We start from the raw sequence: 21664 nt of genomic DNA on the forward strand, positions 1-21664 counted from the left end.
TAATTTAGTGGTTTCTATATTTAAACTTAAAGAGTTTTCCAGCTAAAATGCAGCTAACGTCTTATTTCACTGTGAGCTACCACAACAAAATGAAAAAACAGCCCTCTAAAGCTGTGTAAATGATCTTGAATGGACAAAAATGAATTGTCACGGTTCGCCGTTTTTCATCGCCCCCTCCGCTGATCCTGAAAAGCGAGGGTGCCAAAACCAAAAACACTTAAAACCTACAACCGGATATGCAGTCGGTGTGCGTTACAAGGTGGCGTAATACTTTTTGCTTTTCTGTGTGAATCCGCTTCTTTCTCTCCCTTGCCCCGTCTCCCTGAAGGGAATGAACAGAGAGCAGAGCGGGGCAAAGCAGAGATTAAAAGAAGAGGGAGAGGAGGAGAGAGGAGGGGTGAGAGACCGCTGGCACTGGTCCACTAGAGAGCTCCTGCTTTGACAGAGAGAGGCTGTGAGAGAAAGAAAGAATCTTGAAAAAAAAAAACAAAAATGCCAACAACCCCCCCTTCGGCTTTCTTTCTTTCACTGCCTCTCACCCCTTCATCCCGGTCTCTCGTCGCCTCCCCTCCCTCCTCCGTCTCTTTCTCCTCCTCTTCTCCCCCTCTGGCTTCCCACTCCTCTCCTCTCCCTCTCCCCCGCTCCTCTCCCTCCTCTCTTTCACTCCTCGGCTGTTTTGAGAACCGAGTCCTCTCCCAGGATCTTGCACAGTTCATTGAGGCGGTGCTGCATCTCGGGGATGCCGGCCAGCTGGGCCTCCAGCCGCTGCTTCTCCTCGGTGAGGGAGAGGCGCGTTGCCGTGTCCAGCTGCTCGAAGCGCCAGCCTCCCTCGCCGTCGAACTGCAGCAGGTGGGTGTGGTACTTCCTGGGGGCGGAGATTGGGAATAAGAACTTAGCAACACAGTGGGTGAACTATGATCTTCGGTCTCATTAAGCAACAACCGACCGGAACAAAAAACAAACAAACTTTTCTCAGAAAGGCAAAAAAAAGTAACAAATGATCTTGCTCTCTGCCTCTCTGCACAGAGGTTTCTCCACTGCCATTCATAGTGGAATACAGCATCACTGGATTATGAAGTGAAATTAAAACAAAGTGTGCAAAGATCAGAACAGAGTGTTTTCCCAGAGTGCCGTGTCTCACCAGAGCGAGGGTCTGTGCGTAATGGAGAGCAGGGAGATTCCAGCATCCTTGGCAGCCTGGAAGATCTTCCCCTCCACGTCGATGCTCACAGCGCTGGTGCACTCATCTAACAGGGCATATTTAGGTCTGAAACACACGGGACATGGTATTAATAATTAGTGTCCATTCAAGAGGGCATAATCAGGTCTGAACTACACTGATGAAAAGATACTGACCAGGGTATACGCAGGAATCTTGAAGTTAATTTTAATTCTATAAGACTATAGACCACTATGATACAACAAAATTCAGTTAGTTAATTCCCATTGACACAATGCTTATCTTCTTCTTGCATAATGTACAATATGCCTCCCTGACATTCCCCTCGACTGGCTGCAACCAGTCTTTGAAGTCCGGCATTTCCAGCCAGGACGCTGCAAATTTGCACTTTCCCATTATGTTACCATTCAGCCATCCATGAGTTCACCAGCCTTCTCTTCCGTTTTTGCGGGGCTTCATGTAACATTTCGGTGCGTTCGTAATATGCACTGGGAGCGCCACAGCGTACTTTGTGCTTCTGAATTTCAACCCGCCCATCCGCCCGCCTGCTTGCCCAAGTGCTCACTCTGCCGCTCTCAGAGACAATTTATGAACACACCCACAATAACCTAGTTTTTTATGTACCTGTTCATCTTTGTTTTTTAATAAAAATGAATAAATTCACACACTTTTACGATGTTTTTGGGACTCAAACTCTTGGACAGCTAATTCAGAAAAAATACTTTCAAAATTTAAGACTTTATAAAATCGTGATAAGACTTTTTAATACTTTTTATGGGTCTTAATTTTCCCAAAATTGATTTATCACCTTTTAATACTTTTCAAGACCCTGCGGATACCCTGCTGACAATGACTGTGACCACCTTCCAATAAGACTTCCGTTACAAAGGGTTTATGAATGGTGTGTAATAAGGTTGTAGACACTTTATATATCATTGATAAACAGTTATAAACAGTTTAAAAAAATTCATACATGATGCAGAGATAGTTTAAAAATTGAACTTGTTTATAATTCTTCATTAATGATTACACCTAATTAATAAGTTTATTGTCATTGTATAAAAACATATACAACGAAATTTTGTTCGGCAGTCTGTTTCTCATTCATCAGCAGCAGCTCAATAGGAACAATAAATAGACAGATAAATGAATAAATAAATCAAGAGTCATGTCAATAAAATCATAAGTCAATAAAATCAGCTCATACATAAAATCAGCTCAAACAAACAAGCAAATAACCTAACCTAATAACCTAATAACCTAATTATAAACATTCATAAATACTTTCTAAGGGTGGTCTTGTTGTAAAGTACCTGTATGCACCTGTGTCTCCGGTACCTGACTGCTAGCTGCAGCTCTGGAGGTGGTGTACCCGTCGGTGGGGCATACAGCGGTTAGGGAGTGATTAGCTTTTAATCGGCTGTGGTAATCCCAACTTTAAGGAATATTTCATCCAAAGCTGCCTATTTTGTAAATGGACTGTATTTCTATAGCGCTCCTCAAGTCTTTGAACCGCTCAAAGTGCTTTACAGTGCATGCCGCACAACCACCCGGTCACATACACACACTCTCACACACTGATGGCAAAGACGGCCATGCAAAGTGGCAAGGTGCCACACTTGGACGAACCGGGAAGCTAACGATCACCAGCACCACCATGCTCACCCACAAGTATCACATACACACCCTGAGCGCTCTTGAATGTCCACTGGAAACAGTTTTTAATCCCAAACCTCATGAAGCATTGGGAGTTTTTTTGAAAGTGGTCAGCAGCTTTGTGCTGCAACAACATTGGTGTCAATGAAAAATGACCCACGGGTCATTTGAGAGAAAGAGCTGTTGGAAATCAACGCCATGAAAACAGAAATGGCGACAACTTCTTTGGCATGATCGCCAAAACCTTTTTAGTCAGACGTTCAAGACTACCCAGTGTGAGCACATGATACAAAGCAAACAGCTGTTGGGTGAAGTATTCATCTCAGCTGTGGGTGCATTTTCATTGCTGTCAGTCTTGTGACTTAAGTCGCACTGCTGAGCTTGTTTGGGTTTCTTATTTGCTCACAGAGAATGAATGGACAACAGGGAGGTTTTTCTTCTTACTTGTGGTAGAACATGCGGGCCATGCCCATCCTCTGCTTCTCGCCTCCTGACAGGACGTCCTTCCAGTCCAGCTCGGCGTCCCAGCCTGGGGAAACACGACAACAAACGGTGCTCTTTCAGCCTCTGAACACCTAAACAGGTAAAGGTGTAATTCCCTGATAGATTACTGCCTTTACAGGGTGAATTAGTTAAAAAAAAAAAAACATTTTGAACATTAAATGGAAAAAAAATAATATACAAAAATATTTCTTGCAGGTTTCACAGACTTGGATATAACTGAATCTCCACCTTTGATATGACAGAATCACCATCATATCAAAGGCAGATGAAACTGACATGGGTCAGTATCCAATATTTATTAAAGGACAACGCTGACGGCTGATACAAAAACTTAGTTCCCTCACTGTATGTAGGTTATGTTTTTGTTTGATTTATGTTGCTTACTTTATGTTTGCTTGTTTACTTTTGTGGATGACATGACTTTTTTTAAGTGCTATTGTAACTGCTTATAATGGTTATTGAGGTGAGATTCCCTCTGTCAATCTCTAGGGTTTTTTTTTTTTTTGTTATTGTTTTTTGCATTTCTGCTGCTCTCTTTTCTATGTGCAAATAACTAAAATCAAAAACCAAAAGATGGAATGATATTTTGCCAGAGAAATGTGCCTGCTCCTTGTCAAATATCAGACTGTTGTCTTCATGCAATGCAGCATTTACTTACATTTTCCAAAGGGACCAAATGAGACCATGAGCAACCAGCATTCAAAACTCACCTTAATCCCAGACTTCAAACTATTTCTAACAGCATAACTAGCGCTCTCTAGTTTTGATTGACAAGGTTTCAAAATCAGCACCGGCTGAAGACACGCGTTCGATTTTGAGACGGGTTGTCTTTATGAAAGCACGCTGACCTGAAAACCACTACACCACTTCTGTCTTTTTTCTTGTCTGTTTTTTCTCCTTCTGTGTGACTGAATTTGTGTGTGTCCACTCCGGTGTGTTCGTGATCGGGGCCGTTCTCAACATCCGAACAGTGCGGCCATTCATACGTTTAACCCTCTTGGAGCACTAAGCTTTATACAGTTAGTTAGTGCAGAACAATAGTCCTGTTTGTTTGGCAATAAGAGGAGAGTGGCTGCCAATTAGCCATAGACTCAAATTTAGTCAATACAAATAAAACCAAAGCACATGGAACCAAGCCACTGGCTGAGATTACAGACACAAGTCCTGGCTGTTAAATAGCAGAACACCAGATAAATTTGATATTATGCAACTTGTTATTCAATTAAATCTTTGAAGATAACCTTACTGTATTAAAAAAAAAAGTTTGTTTGGTCAGCATTTATGAAGATTAACCCTTTTCTTAACCAGAAATCAGAGAATCCACCAAAACTTCCTTCACCTTGACGCCACTTCCTGTCATTTTCATTTTGTTGTTCTGTGGTGTGTTTTCCTCAGTTCCATGGTCCAAACACAGATATCGATGCAAGATTCATTTTACATATTTGCTGCACTTGTGAGTTAGTAGCACATGGCTGCCCACCTCGAAGTCATAATTTCATGTGGAAAAAGTGGGAATATTAATGATACACAGGAGCAGCAGCACGTTATCCTGGAAAGCAACCTTCAATATTTGGTTTCTGTAGCTGTAAGAAGTCCATAAAAAAAAAACACCACTGTAAGTTGCTGGTATTTCCACCAAGAGTATGTGAGCTTCTACTTTCCATGTCCAATGTACAAGCATCTGACATGCACTTGAAGGCACTAACAGCAAAAAAAAGCATTTTGACACCATGCAATTTCCAGCTCTCTGAAACCTCAACATTAAAGGTCACATTTTGGATTCAGCCCCTCACAATAAAAAAAAAAAAAAAAAAAAAAAGACTTCCCTCAAGACTCAGCATTCTGCACTGATATTCGACAATCATACAGGGAGAAGACGTTTTGAGACTCGACTGGAGAAATTCACTATCTTACTCTTACTATATTGCTGGTGTCGCTCTGCACACCTACACGTCTAACCCACAGTCAAGTAAAAAAAATAAACAAGTAGAAGGTAACACTTTGAGCTGCTCCACGGGCAAAGAATGGGAAATGGATTTTGTAGATCAGCAAAATTTCACCCACAAAAAGATGTCAGATTTTTCCATTGTGTGAGAAATCAATGACTTTTAAATCACTTGATGAACACGATACTTGGTCAAAAGTGTGTCTTAGTGGTGGATTAGGCTTGTCCTTGGTATTGCTTGATGCTAGTTTAGGTATCAACACTGAAAAACTGGTATCTGTGCAGCTATTTTAGAGCCAGTTGTGTGCCTTTTTTGGAGTTTCTATCCCCTAAAAACAGTTACACAACTGTGAAATTCAGTGCCGGGCTTCCTACCTCCCTCCCTGGTGACGATGTGGTTGAGGTTGACGATATCCAAGATGGCCTCCAGGTCTTTGTCGCTCAGGCCTCTGGCGGCCATGTCCTCCACCGAGTCGGGGTAGATGACCTGGTCTCGCAGTGAGCCGATGGACATGTAGGGCCTGGAGAAACACACACACTTAAGACACTGGAAAACACACACACACAGGTATGGGCAGGCACACGCTGGGCAATATGACTGGAATCAATAGCACGATACACATTAGGATTTTTTAAATATTGCTCTACTGTATATCATGAGATGACTCTAGCATTAAAGACTAAAGTTCATCCCACTGAAATGAATGGTGATCTTAAAAAAACTCCAATAATATTCTTTAAGATGTTTAATGCTTAATTTTGTAAGAGTTTTTAATTAAAAATGTGCTCATTTTCACCATCTCAGAAACCATAATTGTTGATATGATGTCCCATAATCATTACATCACCATAATATTATTCTACTAAAGCCGAAAAAGAGTAAAATTGAATTGTGTAGGTGTGAAATACAGGACCGACATGTGACCCCCCACCCCCGAGGTCTTTCCTTACCAACCCGTCATTCCACTAAGTGGTGAGGAAGAGTGTGTGCAGATTGAGTGTGTGTGAGCACAAAGGGGACACTTCCTTTCCTTCAGAAACAAATACAGTCCAAAGAAAGGCACCTATTCTGCGTGTGTAGTATCTATTGTAGGCGGTGCGCTGGGTTGTGTTACAGGTGCCAGGTGGGTGGCTGTATCACCCCGTGTATTAAATATTCATCGCACCGCAGGAGGGGGAGTCAGCTGAGTTTGCACCTCCGAGCAGCCCTAGGTAAGATTACCATTTCAGGCTTAAGATGAGTTCGGTTCAGGGAGAGGAAATTTGGTCGAGCACACTGATACCAAAATCATGCACGTCTCCCTTGTAGATTGTTGGCTATTTGTTCTACATTTAGCTGTAAAACACTGTATTTGTAAGAAAAGTGCTACATAAATTAACTCTGATTGATTGACTGACATTGTCTTTCATCAATATGAGCCAATCAATAACATTTATTATTTTTTCGGATGGAAAACAGATGTCATTTTAACATCTAGGGAATCCACTGCCAACTTTTCCATGTAAAAAAAAAACATCTGGGGGCTTCCTCATCAATATGCAATTCATCCTAACTTCTATGTAGCGCCTTTTTTGTGTTTTAAATATGATCGTTACGATTGTTGGCAGGCAGTGCCTCGGCTGCTCAGCTAAGAAGGCCGCTGCTCACCCTCCAGTCGCTGCTCTCGCTGGGCATCACGCTCAGTGGTGCTCTAGGGCGCATTATGAATGTGGACATTGTGCCTCAACCGTTGCATTGCATGATTAAAAAAACTATTGAGAAATAGTGGGGAAATTGTCATTTCTCTCTGGGTATGTCTGGCGGATTGTCATAAGATGGTTAAATTAAAAAAAAAAAAAAACATATGATCTACAAAATAATATACTCTTTTGAACCACCATGGAGTGCTTTCTCTGGTTGCATAGGCGACGAAGATGGTGGATGATGGTTGTATTGGTTATACTGTATTAATTATTATCTTATTTTGGATGATACTAGTCACCTATTAGTCGAAATAATGTTTGATAAGTTAGAGCTGGAGCAAAGGGCAGTTTGGTCAGTCACATTTTAAATCAACAGTCAAATGATGATGCTCAACTCACCAACAGGAAACTCCAGAATAAAAGCTCTACATTTGCCAGTGATGATACAATAATTGTCTTTTCATTGGAAACTGACTTGCTTGCCAAATTTCCTCATGGGGATGAATTAACGATCATTTTTAGCGATGAATCTGGTGCTGTGGGTCAAAAAATACGAAGCACTGAAACTGCCATTAAAACTGTACTGCAATACTGAATTTGGAGCACACAATAGGCAAAAGAAGAAATGAGAAAAAAGTAATGATTATAGCTTGGGGTGCAAAAAAAATATTTTATAATCCAGATAACAGAAAAAAATCCAAATCAAATTTGACGTGACCCAAAAACTATATATCATATGCAATTCCACACTGACTGGGTTAGACATGCTTATCAGGTTTATTCCTAATTATAACCACATGATATTTAACCATTTTTTATATTTTTAACCCTTTAAACCCTGGTGTTTATAAAAGTACAGAATTTGTATAGACTGTGAAGAAAAACATGAGAAGAAAAAACATTAATTATACATTATAATTATACTAATTATAACCACATGATAATTAACCGTTTTTTATATTTTTAACCCTTTAAACCCTGGTGTTGATAAAAGTACAGAATTTGTATAGACTGTGAAGAAAAACATGAGAAGAAATAACATTTATTTAAACTGTGGATTCAGTATACATGATCTGTGCATGATCAGTATACATGATCTACCGAAAGGTGCTGACCTAGATTCATGTGATATACATAAATACAAAAAAAATTAATACGGAATAAATCTGACTGCATGAGTTTCATCATAATTAGTGGAGTCATCTGATGTTGTGTGAACACCAGTCCAGTCCACAAACTGAACTTTTTTACACTTGAAGAACAATAACACAAAGACATAATTGTAAGTAAGTGAATAGCTAATCAGGCCCAGTTTGGATGGTAAATATTTCACTGTAGCCAGAGCTCTGGTTTCCCTCCTTCAGTCTCACACACACACACACACACACACACACACAGGTCCTGTTACAATGGATTAGATTACTGGCAGTGTTCACCGTTAGAATGATCAAATCCTAGACTTCACTATTACAACACACCTTACTGCTGTGGGTCAGTGTGAGGGATGTGTGATCAAGTGTGTGTGAGCAAGTGTGTGTGTGAGTGAGAGAGAATTCCTGACATGATGACATGACAGATACATGACCTTGGATTGAGTTTCTGAACGTGCGGTCGTCTGCGCATGCTGTGTACATAGTGCACACATGCATTATTAGGTTATGTATTAGTGCACGTGTGTATGGATGCACGCGTGCGAACGTGTGCTCACCTCTGCGGGATGTAGAACATGTGCTGAGGTGAGGGTTTGTGCAGCCGGCCGCCGTAGACGGGCCACAGGCCGCTGAGGATCCTGAAGAGAGAGCTTTTCCCACAGCCGTTGGGCCCTGTGATCAGCAGGTGCATGCCCTCCTCCACCTGCAACCGAGAGACATTTTACTAAACGCCCTGTAACCAAAGCCACCCTCAGTCAGACGGACACTCAGCCTCGAGAAGTGAACTGAACTGAACTGTAAATGATAATAATGATAATGATGATAATGAATAGATAAACATGTAAAATATGTGTACATATGTATATAGATATATATATCCATCTATATCTCCATCTATACATATATGTGTGTTTGTGTATATACATGAAAATGTATGTATGTGTGTGTGTGTGTGTGTGTGTGTCTGGACATTATGGTTGAAATCAGTAGCACAACATTTACACGATTTTTTTTTACACTGATATATGCATGTGATATGCACACATGTCACAACATGTGTGCAAAATTAGGGCTGGGAAATATACTGATATTATGTGATATAAGACATATTGTGTCTATATTGTGTCTATAAGACAATATCTAATACATAATATTAGATATTGTATGTAATAGTATGTATCTGAGGCAGTTGTTAACAAACACTTGCAATTTATTGATAATTGCTTCGTTGGTTCTCCAGGTCTCACAGCCATAGAGAAGGACAGATTTTACATTTGTATTGTAGATTCTGATTTTGGTGTTTCTGGAGAGCTGAGAAGAGAGCCATACAGGACGGAGTGTTCTAAATATATATCTAAATATATCCACATTACTAATGTGTGTTTATCAAAAATCTCACAGTGCAAATATTTTGTGAAAGCACCAGTAGTCATCTCTACATTATTGTCAAAATATCAATATTGATATATTCGGTCCAATATACTGTGATATTTGATTTTGCTGATTTTTTGATGTAAAATGACCTGTTATATACTATATATGTCACTGAACTGACGATGTGATGTCAAACAATTTATTATATCAAGTTCTGACTCAAAATGTGCTGATCATGCAGTTATGAAACCCTATAATGACAAATGAGGGTCAACTCAAGTGTAGTGCTTGCTACGAAATTGACTTTAAGGTGAATCCAGGTGGAAGCTATAATGACTTCCTGCCCTTCTGCAGCACATCACAGTAGCCATGAAGGGATGCCGACAGCCAGGAGACATGGCGGTTTCCTAATGAGCCCACAGAGGACTTGCCCTAAATACAAATAAACATCACACAGACCAAAACCCTGAGGAGTCTGGGCAATGATGTAGGAACTCTGCCTGTCTGCTGATCTACCGATTCCTGTCCGCGCAACGCAACATGCCTTTTTAAACATATTTAGCATCTCCTTGCACGATTTCACATAAAAGAATTGCGGAAAACAGCAGGACAACTGAGCGGATTACGGGAAAAAAAGGTTGATGCAGGAAAGTTGAAGACTTGAGTAAAGCAGATCAATGCACAGTAAAGCAAATAAGAGCAGAGCAAAGGCAAGGCAGACAAAAGGAGATCATCATCAGAAATGAGCAGAGAAGAACAGACAGTCCATAAAAAGAGGGATATGCTCTAATAATAATAGTAATAAAAATGATACATTAAATGAAAATACATTTATATATCGCTTTAAGCACTTCACGGAATGATTAGGTGGCCAGATGGAGAAAAAGGAAGAATTTTGCGAGGACATTGGTGAACCCTCTAGTCTCTGTAATAGGGGCCGTGAGACCTTTAATGACCGCAGTGAGTCAGGACCTCGGACAATGCACAGTATGCAAAGCGTGGAGTAGAATAAAGTTCAGCGGCAGGAAAGAATAGACTAGATGTACCACCTTAAAGTTCAGGCGGGACACGACCACATCTCCATTGGGTGTGATGATTGGGACGCTCTCACACACGATGCCCTTGTCCACATCGATCACTTCACCTAAAGACAAGAGAGAGAGAAAGCGAATTAGTGAAATCTTACGGTGCAAAATTTATCCCAAGACTTTTTTTGTGCCAAAATGACTGTAAAAAACACAGGCTGATGTCTATATGATAGTGTAATGAGGCCTTTTAGGACATCGAAGCTAAGCAGGAATCCCTACTAACATTTAACCCAGATGGAGATCCACCACATAACGGTGGAAGTCTGCTTTGTGGAATAAAAGATTAGACTCTACGAGGGCATAAGCTTGGATATGGATGGGATAATAACTACGCATCAAGGAATTATGAGGTTTAAACATGAAAAAAAAAAAAAAATCCATTTCACCCCTTTTAGCTGTTCACATAGCTCTCGTTTTATTTATTTCCCTCTCTTTGAGGAGCAGTCTGGGGTCACATGAGTATTTCCAGGATGCTATGATTGATCTGACTGCGGCAGGGAAGGGAGGATATGGTTATTGATACAATTTAATACGCAATATTACTGTAATGCAGCCTTTAAAACCAGGAAAATATCTAGTCTCTAGGATCTATCACAAAATCAATATGAAATCGATACACCACCGTGGCCTAATGTGCATGTGTACATGTGTTTCCGTGTGTGTGTGTGTGTGTGTGTGTGTGTGTGTGTACACCATGCACCCCTACCCCTGATCTCCAGCGGCCCGTCTATGTGCATCTCTGGTTTGCTCTTCTTCTCTCCGGTTGTGGTCGACACAGAGGAGCGCTTGTAAATGCCCCTCTGGACCTCCTCGAACACCAAGAACATGTTGTGGACCCGCGCCGTGTAGCCTGCCAGCTCTGTGACCTGGACGAACAAACACACACACACACACACACACACGCAGGGGTCAAAGGTCATTCCTCTGGGGCACAAACTAGGCAGGAGGGTCGGCGTGGCCCAACGCAGGATCAGACTGTGGCACGGGTCACTGTCACGGTCATGTGTCAGAAAACTGCCTTTTGTTTAGCGAGCACACAGTGACAGTAGATAATACACACACACACACACACACACACACACACACACTGATCTGAGACCATGAGGCTTAGAGAGAAGGGTATATAATGGGAAATCTCCAAGTACCTTGGAGAGAGAGAAAAATATGAGTGTGTGTGTGTGTGTGTGTGTGTGTGACTATCTTGGTATTTTGGGAACTCTTTCATAAACCTCCCATGGTTCGTATTTTTAGGAAGATGCTCTCCTACACAACAACAACAACAACTTTAAAAATACCAAATTCAACATACAAATGTGCCAAAAATATGTGGGATTATATAAAAAAAATACTTTATTCAATCTGCTAATTACAGAATGAAGATACATTCTTGTGCACAAATAAAACAAATACCAATGGTAACGCAGAAGTAAAATTTAGACAGGAATCTGATTATAAAAAAATATGTCCAAAAACAAAAAGAGACATTTTCCTCATAAGGCAAAAAAATGAATAAAACTGAAAAAAAAACAAAAAACAAAAAAAAACACCTTACTGTTTGGCTGTGGCGCTGCACCCCGCAGGGGGACGATGCAGGCTGTTGACACAGCTTGGTTCGTATTAAACAACAAACAGCATTTCTGGGAATTTGCTCCACAGACACCCAAGAGAGAGAGGGACTGGGACTGGGAATAAAACTGGAGATGTGACTGGCTCAGGATGGAAGGAAAATAGAGTCTCTCTGGAGATTTTGGGCAGAGGAAGGTGACTGTGTTCCTCATATAGAAGCTGCAAGACAGATTCACTTTTTAAAGAAGCCCCAACAACAAACGGCAGCACTCCAGTTGGAAAATATCGATTATTGTTATGAAACAGGATCCCTGATGCTGAAAATAAGTGTGCATCTATAACTTGTTGTGGGGGGAAGTCTTGTTTACCAAGGGAAACACTACTCACTTTTATCAGAACCCTTTTTTAAACAGGTGACATTTGACATTTCACCTCCTTGCTGCTTACATTTTTTAAATTTTGAGAAATAAAGTCCTGCACATTCCCTCCATTTAATAACATGGCACCAGTCTCATTTTCTCATTCAATGGCCGAGCGAACCAAATACCTCGATAATGACACCGTGATGATATTTTAGGGATGACTGCTGGGGTGTTTTCATAAAAGACGTAATCACAAGAGATTTCTGTCATCTCTTCACTGTGTTCCAGCCTTTAAAACCAGGACAAGACGGCCCTTACGTCAGATCACAAAATTACTATTCAATTCCGTTTAACTTCATTTGCATGGTGTCAAATCATAGCACAAGTAATCTCGAGACACTTTACAGAAAACGGACATATTTTGGCTCATCCCGTGAAATAAAATCTCCCCCATGAGCAAGCACTTGGCGACAGTGGCGAGGGAAAAAAAAAAAAAAAAACCGTTTAACAGGGAAAATACCTCAAGGAGACCCCAGCTGTCGGTGTGTGGCCATCTGCTGCCCTCCCAGCCTAATTATTAGAACAGTAATTGTAGAAAGGGCGGTTGGGCAGGATCATAGGGGAAATCGGAGGCTTACGATTTCATATCCGGTCTCTACAACAGGCAGAAACACCTGCAGAAGCTTAAGTATCATGATATCGCTATAATATCGATATATCGCCCTGCCTTCCAAGCACACAAAAAGAAACAACACGACACAGTAGGGCTTGTCGCAGCTGCTTTCGCCCGCTTGTCCTTGCCTCGAGTCTCTCCTGTAATATATATTCAAAACCATTCAAACGGGACTAAAATTTAATGCATGAGCTGGGACTAGGAGAGTTTAGGCGTTGCCAGGCTGGTTGTTTAATTTAAGAATAAAATATTGAAGGTGAGTGGGCTGCATGCGGGACGGTTTTAAAAAAAAAAAAAGAGTGCAGAGAAATGATTGGGTTGAATCCTTTAAATTTGGCTGGCTGAGACAGTCAGTGTGAGTGTGCTGGGCTGTGGTTTAACATGAGGGAGGGAGGGAGAGAGAGAGGGAGAGAAAGAGAGAGAGAGAGATGCAGAGGATGACAGCTCAACAGATGGAGGATTATTCACAGCTAAACCCTCAGAGAAGGAGCCCTGGCTAGTCAGCATAGACACACACAGGCTGAGTGAGTGAGTAAGTAATAGATGCATAACACATAGATTCTGCCTTGATTGTATCTACCTATCTTGCCTTTTCATCTAATTTATTCATTTATATGTCAGTGGTAGCAGTGGTTCTGTTAAATGTGATATTCAAAGGTCTGATGAAGGTTTGATGTTGCTGTTATATTCATAAACCATACATAACTTTTATTAGTTAACATTTGGATTACGCTGCACAAGTTCATTCATTCATTCATTCATCTTCTAAACCGCTTATCCTCACTAGGGTCGCGGCGGGGGGGTGCTGGAGCCTATCCCAGCGCTCATAGGGCGAAGGCAAGGAAACACCCTGGACAGGTCGCCAGTCCATCGCAGGGCAGACAGACAAACACTGACATTCACACACACAGTCACACCTAGGGGCAATTTAGCTTCTCCAATTCACCTAACCTGCATGTCTTTGGACGGTGGGAGGAAACCGGAGTGCCCGGAGGAAACCCACGCAGACACGGGGAGAACATGCAAACTCCACACAGAAAGGACCTTGGGTGGGAATCGAACCCAGGACCTTCTCACTGTGAGGCGACAGTGCTGCTGCACAAGTTGAAGGACATTTTCTGCATTTTTATAGCTCTGTAAAGGTGACCCGGTTTACCTCAATCAGAGAGCGAAAACTCATTTGCTGTGTGTTGGGATTTTGCACACATGGAGTTTCAACAGACACGGAGATGAGTAGGGACTTGATTTCTCATTTTTGGTGAACTGTTCCTTTAAAAGATGGCCACCTCTCTGGAAACCTGGCAGGACTGAGACTATGCTGCGTAGGTAGTCTCAATGCATCTATCAAAAGATGAGTCAGTTGACATGAGCTGGAAAAAAAAATACTTCTAACTGAATAAATAAAAACAAAACCAACATGCTGGAACACAGCAGGCTCGGGTCAAAAGAAAAAAAAAATACAGCGTACAAAATGAGTAATATGCCTTACTATACTAAAACTAGCTGGGACGTGCCATGAGGCCATCTGACCACTCACACATTCACACACTCACACACACACACACACACACACACACACACACACACACTATCTTAACAGAGAGGCGGCATGTTAAGAGGCCTCAGGAATGTGTTCCATCCCTGCTGCCTGTTCAGTTGCTACACACACACACGCGCGCACACACACACGCACAGACACATTGGCACACACAGACTGGGCCCTGCAAGCACAGGCTTGCTGCTGTACTGTACTTGACACACACACACACACACACACACACACACAGATCAGAGCTCATTTGTGGCTGAAGGCAGGTTAAAATTCACCCCAGGGAAATGTTTTGTGTCAGAGACTCAGAGCTACGAAATCAAAGTCAGGGCAGTCTGCCGTGTCAAAGCTTGCATCTTTTTGTGCAACACTGGAACTGGGTCGATTTTTTCTGGGACCTGAAAGGAGTTGGAACTGCTGTCGTTGAAGTGTCCTCCATTTGTCAGCGGTGTCGAGCTCTGGTGTTTTGGCACCGCGCTCGCCTTTTAGCATAGGAGGATGAATAATCGCCACAGAAGTTTCAGATTACGTGGAGTTCTGTTCACAAGAAGTGACTGGGTGAATAAGGAAGCGGACAATCACCCACTCCACTTAAAAACGAGTTTCAGTTGCTGTTCTTTGCCACCAGGACAGACTGGAAACATGCTCTCGTGCAAAGTCATATATCCATTTATAGCCTGGCTCACACGCTATCCAGTTTCACTTGCCCTTCTGCTTAAATACATATGTTACTAAAGGAATTACTGTTTAGCCTGAACCAAAACATGGGTCGGCATATGATCACAAGTACACAAATACAAACCAGCTGCAGTGCAATACAGCTCCACAAAAATTCCCCTTTGCAGCCAAATCCTCTTATAGACCTCAAAATGCAGCCAAAGAGAAAATGCATGAATGGGCCTTGCTTTTTTTTTTTTGGATTAAAATGCAATGAGAGATCAGGGATTTGGGCCTCAATGAACAAGGCCTTTCATTCAGCGATTTGTATCTGTAATTTTTTTTTTTTTTTTTTTTGCAACCTCAACTCATTAAAGTCCTGTGTATTTATGGTGGTAAATCTTCAATTAAACACTTAGAAGCCCACTGACCACATTGTCCATCTGCACATATCTGTCCATCATGTGCCAATTTTAAACTCATGCAACAGTCAAGTAATCTTTATTATAAGATGAAAAATTTAGACCAAATGACATCAACGTTTTATGTTTCCTTGACTAGAAAACAAGCTATTTTCTCTTCTTCATTGTCTGGCAGGATTTTTAAAAATTAGGATTTCCCCTGTCACAGTTCACTTTGAATCAGCTGATCAAAAAAAAAAAAAAAAAAAAACTAAATCTGAAATGCCTGAAAAGTCCCAGACACTCACCCTACTGTCTTGACACATTAGTAAAAACTTGGGACGAGGGCATCAAAAAGTTAATTTCACATAAAAAAGTTCTTCATTTTTGATTGATTCTGACTGTGGACTCCTCTGCAGTGCTTAAAGAATATCCAAAAATACATGTTGTGGATACAATTCTGATAATTTAAGTTTACTCAGTTTAAATAAAAAAGATCTTGATTTGCACCGACCAGTGATACATAAAGGCACATGAATACCTTGTTTAGAGGCTGCATCAAACAAGAACAACTAAATGCATGCATTAGGGGAGGGACTCGCTGGATAACTGGCGATGCAATACTATCACAGCACTTTACCTACGATAACAATGGTGTCATGACTGAGACGATTCTGCGATTTTCAATATATCATAAGATAATCAGCAATGATACGCCACAATATCTGTAAGTGAGGAAGAAATAGTGCCCTGGAAATGGCTAAATTATTTTTTCCAATGCGTGGGAATCAGTCATGTTTTCCATTGTTTCAATATGCACAGTGAGTGCAACATGAACGTGACAGAGCAATTCCAGTTAAAATACCTATAGGCAGGGAACAAATGGCGACTCAAATATGCATCTGTGCAGAGGACGTATCACAATATACCAATACTTTGTCCCACTTCTAGCGTGCATATTCATCATAGTGACCCAATTTGGTGACCTGCCCCATTTGAACCACACATGCACAGAGGTTAGGTTAAGGTTAGAGTAAAGGCTGGCATGCATACTGTGGTTTAGCGACATCCATAATATGCACCCATAACAGGCACAGCAGATGCATATAATATCTCCAGCATCAAACAATTAACTCTCTAACTATCACTCACTTTCTTGTTTACATGTAATTTCAGAAATCAAATAAATGCCTGTATGTGTGGAACACCCCAATTATTATTACCGTGATGCACTTGTGAATCGATTGTGCAGCCTGACTGTGTAAGGTGTACAGTTTAACACGCTCGGCCCTCACCTCTTTGTAGGAGGACATGATCCTCTCAATGGCGTCGGCCCCTGAGGCCAAGAGGTTGCGGGCGGTGGTGAAAGCCTCCGTCCTGTCACTAACCATCACCTGCGGCTGACCGTCTGCTGTTTCTGGAAAAGAGAGGGAGACGTAAAGCAGTGCAATGAGAGCGAGACAGAGCATCGGTTTACATAGGATACGGTGATACCGCTTTTGTGAGGGAAGTGAAACAGAAACGGCCTTACTTACAGCGCCACGCTCCAATTCTGTTTAAAGCTCCTACCTAAATCTATGGACTAGGGCTTAACGATATGGTGTAAAAAAAAAAAAAAAAAAAAAATCATATTGCAACTAATTTTACACATATTCTGATTGTGATATGATTCATGATTTTGGCAGGAATTATCATTTTTGCATCACAATTCTCATTTTCACTGAAATAAATAACTTCATTTATGATGATATTGTGTCAAAAGTTTTATTATTATTTATTATTGAATAGCAGCTCTCGTGATTTGGATATTGCACTTGGCCATACTACAATTTAGATAATATTTCAATTAATTGTAATCGATTGAAATAGTATCTTCTTCAGCCTCCTTCAACCTCTGCCTTGTCCAGCTGACTTCCCATTTAAATTATGTTGTGTATGTGCATGAAAGTGTCCTTCTTTTCCACCATATTCATACACCCCGCCTCTGTTAGTGTGTGTTATTTACAGCAGAACACCATGGAGACATGTTTGGACATCAATAAGGACAATAGTATTGAGGCCCTGATCAGCTAAACAAAGGGACCTCTCAGCCATAGTTCAACCTAAATGCCAGCAGGAAGGTGTGGGAGGCGTCTACTGTTTCCACACATGTTAATCAGCTCATTTGGAGAATTAACAGTAGTTGTCGACTTGGAGATGCTAATAACTGCCATCTGTACTGTGAAATGTGCTTTCCCCAAAGAATGACACAGGCAAAAATAATAATGGCAGTCGAAGACACTTAGATAATGGACGTTGCAACAGGAAGGGTTACAAAACCAAGTGAAGAGCTGAAACAAGGCTCCCTGGGACAAAGTAGATACCCGTCTCAAAACCGTCCAGACCCACGGTGCACCTGTGCACATCCTCCTAGGCTCCTTTATGCTCCCTTAAATAAAAATGGCCACTTTAAATGATGTCACTGCCCACCTACTTTCATGCGTCCCTTATGCTGACATGGATGTTAAACAAATCCATGTCATAAATCCACTAGAGGGCAGTTAGATTTAAAAGTTTCTGACAACAACAAACAGCGGTGGAGGAGGTCGTATTAATGCACCTGCTAAGATAGAGTCAAAAGCGGAGGCAGCATTATAGACGGCGGTGAATAAATACATTACAACATGAGGACGGATAAGCCTTTTCTGTAACATCACCAATGAAAGAAATCTCTTCTTCGTGTCTCGCTCACAGACCAATCTCTCTTGAACTATTGGCTTCACTGCCCCTGCAATTTCCATTTTGCAATGCTGTTTGTAACCGTGAGCTTCCTGAGACCATGCACAATTATGGAGGAAATGAACACAAGGTACACAAAGTACAGACGCAAAATATGGACGCCCATATCTGTATTTAACATTGAGCATGCAAGGATAGATTATCAACTACAATACAACTTTGACAAGTGTCACTTTGCCATTTCTTGTCAACCTACTCACCTGCTACACATCCATTGCCATTGCCAACATGTTATTTATTTTTTCCACCAGCATTCCCATTTCCCACTGATTTCCCCAATATGGTGCTCCACAAGACTCTATTCTAGGGCCTCTACTATTCTCGTTTTATGTGCTTCTGCTCGGCAACAAAATCAAAAGTGTGCTCTAAGCCCCGTGTGGATTTAACTGTGGGCGTTCATGTGAAAATATTTGGGAGAGCCTGATATAACTTATAGTCTTCATACCGTTGTCAGCGTAGCCTGTGGCTGTGATGATAGGCACAGCCACCATGACCAGCCCACTGCCGCTCCACACGTACTTCATGAGGAACTGCTCGATCATGATGTACCACAGGCGCTTGGACAGGATCAGGTTCATCTGGTTTGCCAGAGCCCGGTAGCACTTCTGCAGCTGCCGCATCTCAACCTGCAAGGGAGAGGATGTTACTGTAGAGCAGTATGGTGGTATATTCAACCTTCATGTATGTTTTATTTGTATGCCATGAAATCTTGTGTGGGTAACAAGGAATGAAATGAAACACACTCAGTATTGACAATACTGTCTAGAAATCAGTTTGATATTTGGGATATTGTAACACTGTCATATGGCATAAGTGTTGACTTTTCCTGTGCCTTACAGTAAATGGATGCAATTTATATTAGAAACTTACCAGACTACTCTAGCTGTTCTGTTCTTTGTCTCTACCTGCTTGGCTACCATACCCACATTACTAATGATTGTTTATCAAAAACCCCTTGTGTAAACATATTATAAAAGCACCAATAAAATAATCATCACTGTAGTATAGCAACAATATTGATACTGAGGCATCTGGTCAAAGGTATCATGACATTTGATTATGTCCATATCACAAAGCCCTATTGTAGTGTGGCCAGGTCACCAAGTTAATTACACTGTTGTTGAACAGTACACAAAATTATTACTCTGTTGTTATTACTCAATCAAGAGGGAACCACATTTTAATTTCACTATACAACCTGTTGTATAATGACAAATAAACTTCCTTGTATCCTTGTATGTTGCTTTATTAGATGATTCAAGTTGTGGCTATGCCCTTATGATGATAATAACTGGAGATAATAGTTCACTATCTATGTATTTCCTCCATATTACTGCTTATAGCAACTGTGTAATGTAATGCATGCTTCTCATTATGAATGCATGATCTATATTTTATATGCATGTCAGCCGCAGTATACCTTATGTCCCCTGTAGAAAGCTATTTCCTCAGCATTAGCAATGATCCTGGAGTGCACATAGCGAAGGTAGCCTTTCCTGTGGGCCTCCTCGGCCACCAGCTTGCCAAACCTGGGCGAACAGGCCCGGAGGACTTTGGCCGTGGCGAAGACCACCAGCCCGGCCAGGAGGGTGGGCCCGGTGGCGTTGGCCCCCCTGGACCGTGCGGTCTGGATCAGCGTGTAGGAGGTGAGCATCACGTCCAGGATGGGCTTGGTGAGGTTGGAGTAGAGGTGGGCCACAGACTGGGAGAACATCATCACATCCTCGGTGAGGGACTGGTCCGGGTTGGCCAGCCTGCCGTCCATGTTGCTGACCTTATAGTAGGTCTGGTCGGTGAAGTAGGTCCGGTACGCATGGTCCACCAGTCGGGTGCGGAAGGCCAGGGCTAGCTTGCACTCCAGGTACCGGATGGCGCTGTTGACGAACGTGGCCGGGATGGCAATGAGGAGCCATTTCATCAGCTGGATGATAAACCTCCTGGGCTTCTTCTCCACAATCGTTTTGACAATCTTGCCATCCAAGCTGGCGACGTAAATAGACAGAAACGTCCTGGATATCAGCGCCACGGAGTGCACGGAGAGCAAGCCGAGCTCCCTGGACACAAGCTTGGGGAAGAGGATTTTACCAAGTTCAAGAATCTGCTTGAAAAATTCCGCATTTACACCCGGGGATGTTTTCTTGTGGTCCACTCCGTCAATCTGCGACTTAACCAAACACGTAGAGCCGTTTTCCGCTTTCGGAGTCCGTGTATTATTCCTGCAATCTTTCCTTTTGCCGATCTGCTTGCAGATGATGGGGTACAGCGTTTTCACACCGTAGGCAGCAGCCGCAAGAAACACGGCTCGCTTCGCCGCAGTCGTGCGGTCCCATCTCACTTTGGACGCCGCATCGAGGATGTTGGACATTTTTTGGGTGTAGCGCCGGCTAGTTGTGTCTGCTAACAATACTTACGAAACCCATCCCGACCAACCGAGGCACCACACTGAGGTAAAACGGGAGAAAGTCCTCCGACAGTACGACTGATGTGAGCAGAGCCGGAGACATGGATGAACCGCTACATTCTTATCGTTTCCTATAAACGTCAAGTGTGAACAAAAGTGAGGTCAACTTCCTGTTTACAATTTCAAAATAAAACCTCTTTGAAGAACACTGGCAGAGTGGAAAATAACAGAGGAAATCTCTGCCGTTATGTTTTTAACGTGATTTCCACAATATGTATTTATAGTGTTGTGTGTTATGGTTTCACACTAGATGTATTCCTAATTAATAAACATGCATCTGAACTTTTATTTTGTCCAAATCAATTCAAATTTGCATAGGGATTTCACAGCTGAAAGAAACAACGCACGACGTTTAAAATTTTATTGTGAAAATCGCATTCCCTCGTATTAAAGTGTAGACTACTCTACATAATTGACAACCTTGATGTATAGCCTATTTATTTATTTATTCATTCAGTTAGTTATTTAGTTGTTAGTATGTAATATTAATTATTTTTTGTAGTATCCTAGCAGTTTTTTTTTTTGTCTTAGTAAGAAAATTATGTTGAGTGTTTCAGCTTCCTCTGATGTTACATAACCGCTCGTCTGTAAAAACAAACAAGTTTCCTCATGCCTGTTAAAAATAATAATAACACT

At 41.6% G+C, this 21664-nt stretch overlaps 1 protein-coding gene across 1 annotated transcript; it reads right to left on the minus strand.

Moving 5' to 3' along the window:
- Positions 1 to 608: 608 nt before the first annotated feature.
- On the minus strand, positions 609 to 21086 carry abcd2 (ATP-binding cassette, sub-family D (ALD), member 2). Its single transcript, XM_030045761.1, has 10 exons — positions 19988 to 21086; positions 19013 to 19193; positions 17085 to 17206; positions 11288 to 11447; positions 10543 to 10637; positions 8677 to 8822; positions 5661 to 5806; positions 3281 to 3365; positions 1142 to 1267; positions 609 to 865 (listed from the first exon to the last, which is right to left on the minus strand). The coding sequence occupies exons 1-10, from the start codon at positions 20930 to 20932 to the stop codon at positions 661 to 663; spliced, it is 2211 nt and encodes a 736-aa protein (XP_029901621.1). The 5' UTR covers positions 20933 to 21086; the 3' UTR covers positions 609 to 660.
- Positions 21087 to 21664: the final 578 nt, after the last annotated feature.

This window comes from Myripristis murdjan, chromosome 23 (assembly GCF_902150065.1).
Source record: "Myripristis murdjan chromosome 23, fMyrMur1.1, whole genome shotgun sequence".
In the NCBI taxonomy this organism is placed as follows: domain Eukaryota; kingdom Metazoa; phylum Chordata; class Actinopteri; order Holocentriformes; family Holocentridae; genus Myripristis; species Myripristis murdjan.

Excerpts from the sequence above, each read along its gene's own strand:
- abcd2 (XM_030045761.1), bottom strand. The coding sequence starts at position 20,932 with ATGTCCAACATCCTCGATGCGGCGTCCAAAGTGAGATGGGACCGCACG. Across the intron at positions 19,194-19,987 it reads CTTTCTACAGGGGACATAAG|GTTGAGATGCGGCAGCTGCA; the intron begins GTATACTGCGGC and ends TCTCCCTTGCAG. Across the intron at positions 8,823-10,542 it reads TGTCCCGCCTGAACTTTAAG|GTGGAGGAGGGCATGCACCT; the intron begins GTGGTACATCTA and ends TCTCGGTTGCAG.